Source organism: Lepisosteus oculatus, chromosome 3 (assembly GCF_040954835.1).
Source record: "Lepisosteus oculatus isolate fLepOcu1 chromosome 3, fLepOcu1.hap2, whole genome shotgun sequence".
In the NCBI taxonomy this organism is placed as follows: Eukaryota; Metazoa; Chordata; class Actinopteri; order Semionotiformes; family Lepisosteidae; genus Lepisosteus; species Lepisosteus oculatus.
The window spans coordinates 74,651,980-74,664,044 of NC_090698.1; the positions used below are offsets into that span (position 1 = coordinate 74,651,980).

Genomic DNA, 12,065 nt, shown 5'->3' on the forward strand with positions numbered 1-12,065 from the left:
GTCAGCAGTGCAGTGTGACTGTGTGGACAGTGGTCAGCAGTGCAGTGTGATTGTGTGGACAGTGGTCAGACAGCAGTGCAGTGTGATTGTGATGAATTGAGATGGGACTGTCTCGACCAACTTCTTAAAGTTCCTTAAACGAACAACAGAAGCAACGAGTATAAACAGAGTATATGCAATGGCACATTAAGTGTTTGAGAATGAACTAACGTATTTTTGTGTTGAATTGCCCCCGATTCCAGATCAGTGCTCAGACAGCAGTGTCAAGGGGAGTTGAACCAGTGTAAAGATAGTGTTGAACTGCACAGCCCTGCAGTCTGGTGCAGCAGCAGGAGGTCAAGGGCTCTGCCACCCTCGTGGCCCTGCACATGCTGCACTGATGAGGGGCAGCTGAGGGTCACATGCAGCCCCCTCCCTCCCGTGAGAAAGCTTCATCTTCGCCTCATCCCCCCATAAAACCTTATTTCCTGAGCTGTTCTGGTTAGACTTTGCACATCTTTGCGAATTCCGGTCTGGCCTTTGTGTTTTTGTTGCTGCTGAGAGGTTTGCCTCTAGCAGTATTGCCCTTGTAAATGTGGACCAGATTCATGTGATAACTGGCATAATGCTGGCTCTGGTTTCATGAGGTTTCATGACAGCAGACTCTGGCTTGCGTGACCTGGTTAGAGCAAGTCTTAACCAATCTGACTCCCTGTGCGTTCAAGCCGCACGTCACAAGACAGGAGGGCTGGCAAAGTTCATCATGTAATGCAAAGAAATAACTCAAGATGTTAAAAAACTATCAAAATGAGCACGCATGTATCGTCATGAATTAACTCACATTATTATGGCAGTGGTGTGAAGCTACTATTCCAGCCACTGTGTGAGATTGTTTTCATGCAGCAGTTATTGTAATGATTTATGCTCACAGCTGCACTGTAATGGGAGGTCAAGAAACAATACAAGACTCTCACTCAAGTGGCTCGTGCTTCTTCTTAGGAATCTCTGTAGCATACACAGTGCAGTGCAGCCCTTTGAATGAAAATGTTCGCTAAATGTAGCCAACAACAAGAATCGGAAGCACAAGCAGGCTGGAGGGGGAGGATCACCTCAGCGACACGATGAACTACAGTGTGTATTCCCTCGTCGGGACATTTTCTTCTGTTCCAACACATTGGGATGGGAATCAGCTACTACTGGTGAGGTTTTTCCCCCAGGTTTCGGGTAAGATATGACCTACATATCATTGGAAGAAAAATGATATATTCTGAGAAACCTGGTCACCACGTGCAGGAGCTAGGATGGTGTTCCGCCTCACTGCCTCTCTCAGCTCTGCCGCCCTGCAGGCCGCTGCAGGTACCGCTGGGGTGGCAGCTCCGTCCTGCCTGCGGGGGGCAGTGTTACATACACAGCTCAGGTCATACAGGTCATGCCCTGTCTGGGGGTCCCCTCGGACCACCAAGACAATGAAATCTGGACTTCAGGATCCCACATGCCCTGTCGATGTGGGCTCGTGTCTTTACAAGAGCCTGACTAAGGCAGCCCTGGTCTCCAGGATCTGGGTCAGGGTAGGAGGTCGATAAAAAGGGGGTGCAGGAATAACCCGCATCCCCAGTAAGCAGCCCATCAAGCTGACCAGTAACACAGATTAACAGAAGACTTCCTACTTCAGGTCAATGCCTGCTCTTATTCAATAGCTTGCACAGTATGAGTCTTCTGAATGGCCAAGAGTCATGTTGCTGAAGTAACACAATGCATCACAGATCATCCGATAATGTTCTGTTTTATGTAACTCCTGCATAACACCCATTGTGGGCACACATTTAAAAATAATTTCCCTTTGAATAGCCTTTTGATGGAAATTAGTCACAGTTTTTTACTGGGTCTTTTCTGTAGTTAATGTTCATAGTTTTTTTAGCCTCGGAAATGATTTTTTCACCAGTACATTTGATACTGGGAATCGATGTTCTGTGAACAGAAGCAGGCTTGTGTGGCCCTGTGAGGGCTTTAATGTCTGTGCAGTCCAGAGCACCTATCACATTAGGAAACACTGCAAGAAAACCTTCACATCTCACAGTGCGCAGCTACAGGGAACAGAGGATAGAATGATAGATGAATATTGTCAGCTATTCCACAAAGCCCCTCTTGATTGTACTCACTCTTACATGGCTGGGCATTGTTAAGGAGTGTTAAGGAGTGTTATGAAAATCAGTTTTAGCACACTTTCCTTTCTGCATGACAACCTGTCACTTTACTGACGTTCTCCGAGGTGCCAACACAGTAAAAAACCGCACCAGTCACAAAGAATCTCAGCCCTGTGCACAGAGCGGAAGCTGAGCTACAACAAGCAGTTTTACCAAGAATGTCTGGCCTTAAGAGATCATGAATGTAAAGTATACTCTGTCCACTGAAAGTATTAAAAAAAATAGCAAACCGTGAAGAGTTTGGGAGACTGAAACGTTCATTCTCTTTGCAAAGCTCTGATGTCCTCTGGGTCCCTGAAGAGAGGTGACGGTATTTACTGCAGGGGGGACTAATGTAACAAGCTAATGTCATTAGTCTTGAAAGGTTATATGAATACTGTGAGGGGTATTCAAAATCCTCAAAGGCACTGACACTGACCCGGAGAACTACTTCTGAACAAACTGTAAAAGACAAACATGCAGCACAAGTAAATACAGTACGTGGACCCCTTTACACAAAGACCTGTGCAGGTCTGGAACAGGCTGCCCAGCCATGGTATTGAAGACGATGCCCTGGCTTGTTTCAAGAATCAGCTGGATGAGATCCCTGGATCACTACCTTTCAAGCAGACCAGATGGGCTGAAAGACTCCTGTCGCCTGTAACTGTTCTTGGATCCTCTTCACACCAACACACTGTGTGCAGCTGTAAAAGATGTTAATGAGCCTTTGCAGTGGGTACTGTAAATCTCCCCCATAAACCCCAAAGGCCAGACACCTTAATTTATTATTTTTAATAGCATTTAGTTTTATTATACGGATTCTTGTCTTTGGGGGAGACACGCACCGATGTTGCAGAGTGACTGGCTGAATGCCCTATTTAGAGACAGCATGACATCCTGCTTTCATAAGGAATGACTGTTCAAAATGGCTCAGATGTCTGAAGCCCCTTAATAATCCCAGGGAAATTGCAATTTTCCCCTCAATGATAACCAGCCTCCCCAGCAGCAGAGAGACTGCAGGACTGCAGGTCGTTGAGGTGACAGTAATGTACTGGGCGGCAGGCTTCACACTCTGCTTAGCCATGTCGTTTGTCATTGGTCACACCAGAGAGCCATGTCCAGGAGCTCCCCTGTGGGGTAGGATCGAGGAGCAGGGGCAAGCCGGGTGGTCACAAGGGAATTCAAGATTACGATATAAACTCACCAATCTGGAAAACACAGAGGAAATGCATTTTCTTTATTATCTGCCAAGTGGACAACAGCATCAGGCCTGGTTATTAAGTGCTTTAGGGCTTAACATTAAGTGTGACTCTTATGCAGTCTTGAAAGCCAAAGAGTTACATGATCTTTGATATATATTTCCCTCTGTCATGCTGCCAGAAATGCACAGATCAGGAAAGAAACCTCCTATTTGGCTCAGCATGTGAAAGAATGAACTGTACAGGCCTGTCATAATCATCAAAACTGTTTGAGGCCGAGATCTGGGCTGGATCTGGGTGTGGGGTGTGGGAGGGTGAACCTCACTTTTTCTCGGGGCTCTTCCTGGGCAGAAGCAGAAGCTTCTGAAGTGGCTCAGGAAGTCCAGCACTGCTGTTGAGGCCGATATCCTTGAAGGAAACCAAGATATCGGCCTCAACAACATGGCTTTGCAGCTTGCTCCACCCTCCCACAACTCTTTGGGTAGAGAATCGCCTCCTGTTCCTGATTTTAAATGCAATTCCATATAGTTTCAAATTGTTCCTCTGGCTCATATTTCACTGTCAGTCTCTCCTTGTTCCAATTCTCAGATACATTCAACTCAGTGGATGTCTTCAGAATCAATAGTGAAACACTAACCAGTGGTCACATGTAGAAATTTAACAAAAGTTATTTTAAATGTAACCAGGCAACACACATTTACATAAAGAGATGTGGGAGTGTGGAACCAATATTGTTCAACAATGCATTAAACAATCTTGTTTATAACTGCTCTTACATAACATTTCTTATGTTCTTATGCTTATTTCAAAACCCCAACTTGAACTGTGTCAGGGGAGCTTCTTGTAGAAGCAGTGGGTATTGTGTTCAATCTGTGGATAAACTTTAAACTGGTATGAATAAAACCTTTCAAGACGGGGTATTAAAGACTGACGAGTGACCCAGATCTTGTTTTGTTCTTTTGGCAGGCATGTTGGGCTCCAAAGGGAAGGTACTCTGGGACAGCAGTGTGACTGCTTACAGTGCAAGTGACTGCAAGTTACATGAGGGCCTTATACCCTGTAGGGCTCAGCAGAATCCTTCCCTAATCTGAGGAGAGACACTGCTAGGGACCAGCTGATGACTATCTGCTGACCTCAGAAGACATGGACTGCCCAAGCCTGCCCGTCCCCGGTCAGCACACTGTCACCTGCCTGTCCCCTGGTCAGTACACTCCCACCTGCCTGTCCCTCTCCTGGTCAGTACACTCTCACCTGCCTGTCCCTCTCCTGGTCAGTACACACTCACCTGCCTGTCCCTCTCCTGGTCAGTACACACTCACCTGTTCCTCTCCTGGTCAGTACACACTCACCTGCCTGTCCCTCTCCTGGTCAGTACACTCTCACCTGCCTGTCCCTCTCCTGGTCAGTACACACTCACCTGCCTGTCCCTCTCCTGGTCAGTACACTCTCACCTGTTCCTCTCCTGGTCAGTACACACTCACCTGCCTGTCCCTCTCCTGGTCACTACACACTCACCTGCCTGTCCCTCTCCTGGTCAGTACACACTCACTTGCCTGTCCCTCTCCTGGTCAGTACACTCTCACCTGTTCCTCTCCTGGTCAGTACACACTCACTTGCCTGTCCCTCTACTGGTCAGTACACTCTCACCTGCCTGTCCCTCTCCTGGTCAGTACACTCTCACCTGCCTGTCCTTCTCCTGGTCAGTACACTCTCACCTGCCTGTCCCTCTCCTGGTCAGTACACACTCACCTGCCTGTCCTTCTCCTGGTCAGTACACACTCACCTGTCCCTCATTGTAACTGCTGTCTCCTCTCATTGTGTGCATTTTTCTTACAGTGAAGTGCTTTGGGAAACCTCTTTAATGAAAGGCACTATATTATTACCTTCATTTTATTACCTAAAATTAAGGTAATAATAATAATAATAATAATAATAATAATAATAATAATAATAATATTTTTGCAGACACTGTGCAGTGTCGGTCCGGACCTGGGGGAGGAGATGTCGGGGCTGCCCGGGGGGGTGCGGGTACTAACCAGCGCAAAGGGGAACCCTGGCAGAAAGCAAAGGTTCCTGTCAGGTGATGAGCAGCTCGCATCTTCTTCCTCACACTCAATCGACGCACTGAGTTTATAAAGCGCAACTACAAGCACCTAATTAAAAAAAAATAGTAAAATATAAATGTCATACATTTTTTAATGTGATTATCATAGATTGCGTTATTTTTTACCTATTCCCCCGGACAAACGCGCCCCGGCCGCGGAGGGTGATTGTCCCCGGGCGCAGTGCCTCTCCCACGCCGGGGAGGGGAGTCACAAGGCCGGCCCCCCGCCTGCCGCGCATTCCCGATCCGCCTCGCCTCGGTCAGCACCCTCTGACAGCCTCACGGGTCCGGACCTTGCCGGGGTTATATAGCAGAGAGGCCCACGCGTGTCGCCCACTTCCCGCCGCCGAGGAAAACGGTGTTTTTGAGCGGCCGTGCCCGTGAAGATCTCAGCGCGATGCCCGGCTCGGACCTCGGCAAGGCCGTGTGCATCATCACCGGCGCCTCCAAGGGCTTCGGCCGCAGCCTGGCCCTGCAGCTCGGCGGCCTGCTGCAGGCGGGCTCGGTGCTGGTGCTGGCGGCCCGCTCCGGGGACCGGCTGCTGGAGCTGAGCGGGGAGCTGAGCGGGGAGCTGGCCGGCGTGGAGGTGCGCTGCGTGACGGCCGACCTGGCCCGCAGGGAGGGGATAGAGGAGACGGTGCGGGTCGCCAGGGAGGCGGCGCCGAAGGACATCGACCACCTGCTGCTCATCAACAACGCAGGTGAGGCTGAGGGAAGAGGCTCGGAGCCCAGCCTCGGATAAGTGCAACTAAAATCTGCAATATTCCTGACCGACTTGTCGCCGTTTGTTTTGGGCACTTTTGGCATGTAGCTATTGCTAAGAGTTCATCATACTGTATATAAAACTGATTTGCGGTGAGTCTGGCAGATCGTTACTGCTGGTCAGCTGTTCTCACGGAACACAGAATTCACAGTAACTGGGCGACACAGGCAGACCTGGCTGCCCAGAGAGGACAGACTGTGCTCCCACTGCCAGCGGGGAGAAATAGAGACAGAGGTGCACTTCCTACTGCACTGTGACAGATACTCTGGGATTAGAGAAACATTCTTCCCTAAATTTAAAAATCTAATCCCAGAGTTCCCACACCTGCCAGAATCACAACGGGTCCCAATCCTACTGGGAGAGGGAGGAGGGAACTCAGTTGAACTGGCAGCCCAGTATGTGATCTCCTGTCCTGAGGAACAGACAGTGATGTGTCTGTATTGTAAATGTCTGTAGATGTTCTGTTAGTTGTATATGCTTTGAAAACACTATAATTCATATATCCTTAGTATTACATGCTGAGCAAGAATCCTCTGTGGTCTGGAGAGCAGTTCTGTTTGGCGTCTCAGTGGTACAGATGTGTAGCAGTAGCGACAGAGGACCGGTCCGGTGTAGCGGCGCCGCGAGGGTTTGGGCCTGCAGGACCGGTCTGGTGTCTCAGTGGCAGCAGTACAGCTGTGTAGCAGTAGCGACACGCAGTGACGGTGAACTCTGTCTCTCTCCCAGGCTCCCTCGGTGACATCAGCCGCAATGCGGTTAGCTTCACGGACCCCAGCGAGGTGGACGCCTACCTGTCGATGAACGTGAGCTCGGCGCTCAGCCTGACGGCGAGCGTGCTGGGGGCGTTCCCGCGGCGACCAGGGCTTCGGCGCAGCGTGGTCAACATCAGCTCACTGTGCGCCCTGCAGCCCTACCGCTCCTGGGTGCTGTACTGCACCGGCAAGGCAGCCAGACACATGATGTTCAGGGTGCTGGCTGAGGAGGAGCCTGATGTCAGAGTGCTGAACTACGCACCCGGTGAGAGGAGAGAGAGACTGGGGGGAGAGGGGAGACAGGAAAGAGAGAGAGGAGAGGGACTGCTCTGTGCAGATGACCTGGTCCTGCTGTTGCCCACAGAACAGGGGCTGCAGCAGAACCTGGCACTGCTGGAGCAGTACTGTCAGACCTGGGCGCTGACAGCCCATCTGGACCCAGAACAGGGTCAGCAACAGAGCCTGGCACTGCTGGAGCAGTACTGTCAGACCTGGGCGCTGACAGCCCATCTGGACCCCGAACAGCAGAGCCTGGCACTGCTGGAGTAGTGCTGTCAGACCTGGGCACTGCCAGCCCATCTGGACCCAGAACAGGGTCAGCAACAGAGCCTGGCACTGCTGGAGCAGGACTGTCAGACCTGGGCGCTGACAGCCCATCTGGACAAGACCAGAGTCATGGTTTTCCAGAAGAAAACCAGATCTCAGGGAAACAGGTACCACTTCACACTCAACAACACATTGAAGCACACATCCAGCTACACATACATATTGGTCTGACTATCAGCTCATCTGTGAGTTTTCACCTAGCTACACAATAAGAAGGAGGCTTTTCAACATCAACCCATCAACAAGAATCTGGCTCCAAATATTTGAAAGTGTAATCCAACCCATTGCCCTATACGGCAGTGAAGTGTGGGGTCCCCTCACAGACCAGGATTACACTCAATGGGACAAACACCCCACAGAAACTCTGCAAATGGGATCTGTAGAAACATCCTCCGTGTGCAGAGAAAAACTCCTAACAACGGGTGCAGGGCCGAATTAGGCCAGTACCCACTATTGATAAACATACAGAAAAGAGTATTAAAGTATTGGCTACACCTAAAAACAGCAACCAAAACCTCTACCACCACGAAGCCCTGCTGAGCCCAAAACAGAGCCCCCTGAGCCAGCTGGTCCTGAGGCTCACTGACCTGAGCCACACCAACACTAACCAGCCTCAGGACAGCACTGCTAGAGCACCACAACTCAGACACAAGCACATCACAGCACAGATCAAACAGCAATATCTCACACACTGGGACACACACACACACAAACACAACATCAACTGGAATGCTACAGAACCCTAGACAGACAACAGACACTAGCTGAATATTTGATCAAGATAAGAAACAGCAAAAAGAAACAGACCCTGACGAAATACAGGCTGAGTGACCACAGCCTGGCCATAGAAACTGGGCGACACAGGCAGACCTGGCTGCCCAGAGAGGACAGGCTGTGCTCCCACTGTAGAGACAGGTGCACTTCCTACTGCACTGTGACAGATACTCTGGGATTAGAGAAACATTCTTCTCTAAATTCAGAAATCTAATCCGAGAGTTCCCACACCTCCCAGAATCACAACAGCTCCCAAACCTACTGGGAGAGGGAAGAGGGAACTCAGTTGAACTGGCAGCCCAGTATGTGATCTCCTGTCACAGCCTGAGGAACAGACAGTGAGCCTGTCTCTCAATAATAATAATAATAATAATAATAATAATAATAATAATACAGTGTGTGATCTCCTGTCACAGCCTGAGGAACAGACAGTAAGCCTGTCTCTCAATAATAATAATACAGTGTGTGATCTCCTGTCCCAGCCTGAGGAACAGACAGTGAGCCTGTCTCTCAATAATAATAATACAGTGTGTGATCTCCTGTCCCAGCCTGAGGAACAGACAGTGAGCCTGTCTCTCAATAATAATAATACAGTGTGTGATCTCCTGTCACAGCCTGAGGAATAGTGAGCCTGTCTCTCAATAATAATAATACAGTGTGTGATCTCCTGTCCCAGCCTGAGGAACAGACAGTGAGCCTGTCTCTCAATAATAATAATACAGTGTGTGATCTCCTGTCCCAGCCTGAGGAACAGACAGTGAGCCTGTCTCTCAATAATAATAATACAGTGTGTGATCTCCTGTCCCAGCCTGAGGAACAGACAGTGAGCCTGTCTCTCAATAATAATAATACAGTGTGTGATCTCCTGTCACAGCCTGAGGAATAGTGAGCCTGTCTCTCAATAATAATAATACAGTGTGTGATCTCCTGTCCCAGCCTGAGGAACAGACAGTGAGCCTGTCTCTCAATAATAATAATTCAGTGTGTGATCTCCTGTCCCAGCCTGAGGAACAGTCAGCCTGTCTCTCAATAATAATAATACAGTGTGTGATCTCCTGTCCCAGCCTGAGGAACAGACAGTGAGCCCGTCTCTCAATAATAATAATACAGTGTGTGATCTCCTGTCACAGCCTGAGGAATAGTGAGCCTGTCTCTCTATAATAATAATACAGTGTGTGATCTCCTGTCCCAGCCTGAGGAATAGTGAGCCTGTCTCTCAATAATTCTCCATATGTTTATATGTACATGCACTATGATGTGTCTGTATTGTAAATGTCTGTAGATGTTTTGTCAATTGTATATGCTTTGTCATGCCGATAAAGCTGTTTGAATTGAATGGTGGAGAGAGAGATAGGAGTGACAGTGGGAGGAGAGAGGTCAGTGGGGGTGTAAGTGTGAGTGGGCACCTTCTCCTTCTCTGTACTTCAGTGTTTCTGTTCTGTCTCCCTGACGTGACGCTGCCTCTCTCTGCAGGCCCTCTGGACACGGACATGCAGACGCAGGCTCGCAGCCTCACTGGGGACGCGCAGGTCCGACAGTCCTTTTCCGACATGCACAGCAAGGGGGGGCTGTTGTCCTGTTCCCAGTCCGGTGCCAAGCTGGCGCAGCTGCTGCTCGAGGACCAGTACCAGTCTGGGGCACAAATCGACTATTACGACATCTAGACCCCCCCGCCACAGCACACAGCTACGCCAGCTGGACCATCGTACTGTCCTGTATTTAGACTGGAGCCACACTACACTACCGACCTGTAACCTACCAGTGCACTGACCTGTAAGTGGACCACCCCACTGACCTGCAGCTGGACCACAGCCACCCCACTGACCTGTAACTGGACCACAGCCACCCCACTGACCTGCAGCTGGACCACCCCACTGACCTGTAAGTGGACCACCCCACTGACCTGCAGCTGGACCACAGCCACCCCACTGACCTGCAGCTGGACCACAGCCACCCCACTGACCTGTAACTGGACCACCCCACTGACCTGTAACTGGACCACAGCCACCCCACTGACCTGTAACTGGACCACAGCAACTCTACTGAAACAGTGATACAGCTGACTCGCTGCTGGACAGAACACTGAATACGTCTGGTCGTCATTCCAGTTTGAAGAAGTACAGATCACATTCCTCAACTGTCTGTTTGTGCAAACCTGGACTCTCGGAGCCTGTGAGCGCAGAGCAGTGAAGTGGGCTCCTGTCTCTCCTGTCTCGTCTCCCACCCTGTGTCCTGCGCCTTATTTTCCCGCTTCTGTAACCCCTCTGCAGTGACCTGGTTGATTTTGGTTGTGTGCTGTGCTTTTTCCTGAGTGGTGAGAAGCTCAGTGAGTGGACTTCTTATCGGCCGGACAGGACGGCTTCAGAAGCACACGTTCACGAGAGAAGAGACCAATCTTTCATGCTTTACTGAGGCCTCTGTATTACAGCTGATGGCTCTGACTGTGCCTCTCTGTGGGGTGCTGGGTGTAGGGTGCCCTAGGAGAGAGAAGGCAGCCCCAAAGATACTGCAATTCTGTCCAAAGGAATTGTTCACAGCAATGAGATGCGCAGTGTGCACACCTTCTACTGTTTAATGATTTCTTATGCTCTGGGCCCTGCCAGTGTTTCAGCACACAACCAGCGTACAGTGAGGGATGCCGCAGAGAGCTGTGTCCCTCTCGTCCTCGTGTGTCAGGTGGTGGCTGGGCTGTGGCGCCCCCTTGTGGGGTGGGACAGGGCAGGGGGAGGGGCTCTGGTCCCAGTCTGCGTTCAGAAGTTTGTGCAGTGCCTTAAGAACGTGTGTTCTGTTATTGTTGATGATATTGTTATTAATGTATCAGTGATGTCTGAAAATCTGGGCACAGTACCCTTGTCTCAGTTGTGAGTGTTCTGGTGTACGGGAGAGTATTTTGTCATAAATAAAATCCATTGAAGAAGTTGTTTGCGGTGTTGTTGTGGAAGAAGATCCATCGGGATCATCCCTGCGTTGTGCCTGCGGATGGGCTGGGAACTCCTGCCTCCTGATCCCTGCGCCCGGCCCTGTCCCTCCTCAGGATCAGGGTGCAGAAGCACTACGGACCAGGGGTGACGTGACTGAGCCTGGCCAGCGTGTGGAGGGGTGGACAGTGGGGTGAATGCGCTGTGTACGTCCTGCAGGAGTGTGGGGTGTGGGGTCACACTGACACTGCCCGGGGACGCTGCTGTGGCGCTCTGAGAGGTTCAGAAAAGGTTCAGAAACTGCTCGCGGTAAAAAAAATCCTGGTACGTTCGGTATAGTGTGAGCCTTCAGTCTTGAAGAACAGCAGAGTCTCCGAGAGACTCCAGGCTTCCCGGCGCGGGCTGTTGTGACTGTGCGCTGTGTGTCGGGTTTCCTCCTGGTCTCTGAGGAGCAGCAGCTGTGAGCTCACAGGGAGCTCGAGAGGAGCTGTGTCTCCAGGGGCTGTTCCTGCGAAGGCCGGTTCTGGGGATCTGATGGGACCTGGGTCTGCCTGTCCGCCCTGCCCTCCTTTCCCAAGACCCTGCTGTCCTTCGGGGCTGGGCTGAGCCCTCTCTCCCCTCTCCCTGCTGTCACACTGTGATGGGACTGGTCAGTGAGACCAGCCAGAGCTGGGGGTGGCGGGGGGTGGGGGAGGGCAGCGGAGGGCAGCTCTTTGTTCTGGAGGTTTCTGGAAATGGGCTCAGGCCGCCACTCTGGTAAAAGGTTGCTGGTGGCCACACAGCCCAC

General features: G+C 50.7%; 1 protein-coding gene across 1 annotated transcript; it reads left to right on the forward strand.

The window, feature by feature from the left end:
* The first annotated feature begins 5,573 nt into the window (after positions 1 to 5,573).
* On the forward strand, positions 5,574 to 11,277 carry LOC102694588 (sepiapterin reductase). Its single transcript, XM_006626496.3, has 3 exons — positions 5,574 to 6,166; positions 6,955 to 7,245; positions 9,834 to 11,277. Exons 1-3 carry the CDS (start codon positions 5,863 to 5,865, stop codon positions 10,022 to 10,024), a joined length of 786 nt encoding a protein of 261 aa, XP_006626559.1. The 5' UTR covers positions 5,574 to 5,862; the 3' UTR covers positions 10,025 to 11,277.
* Positions 11,278 to 12,065: the final 788 nt, after the last annotated feature.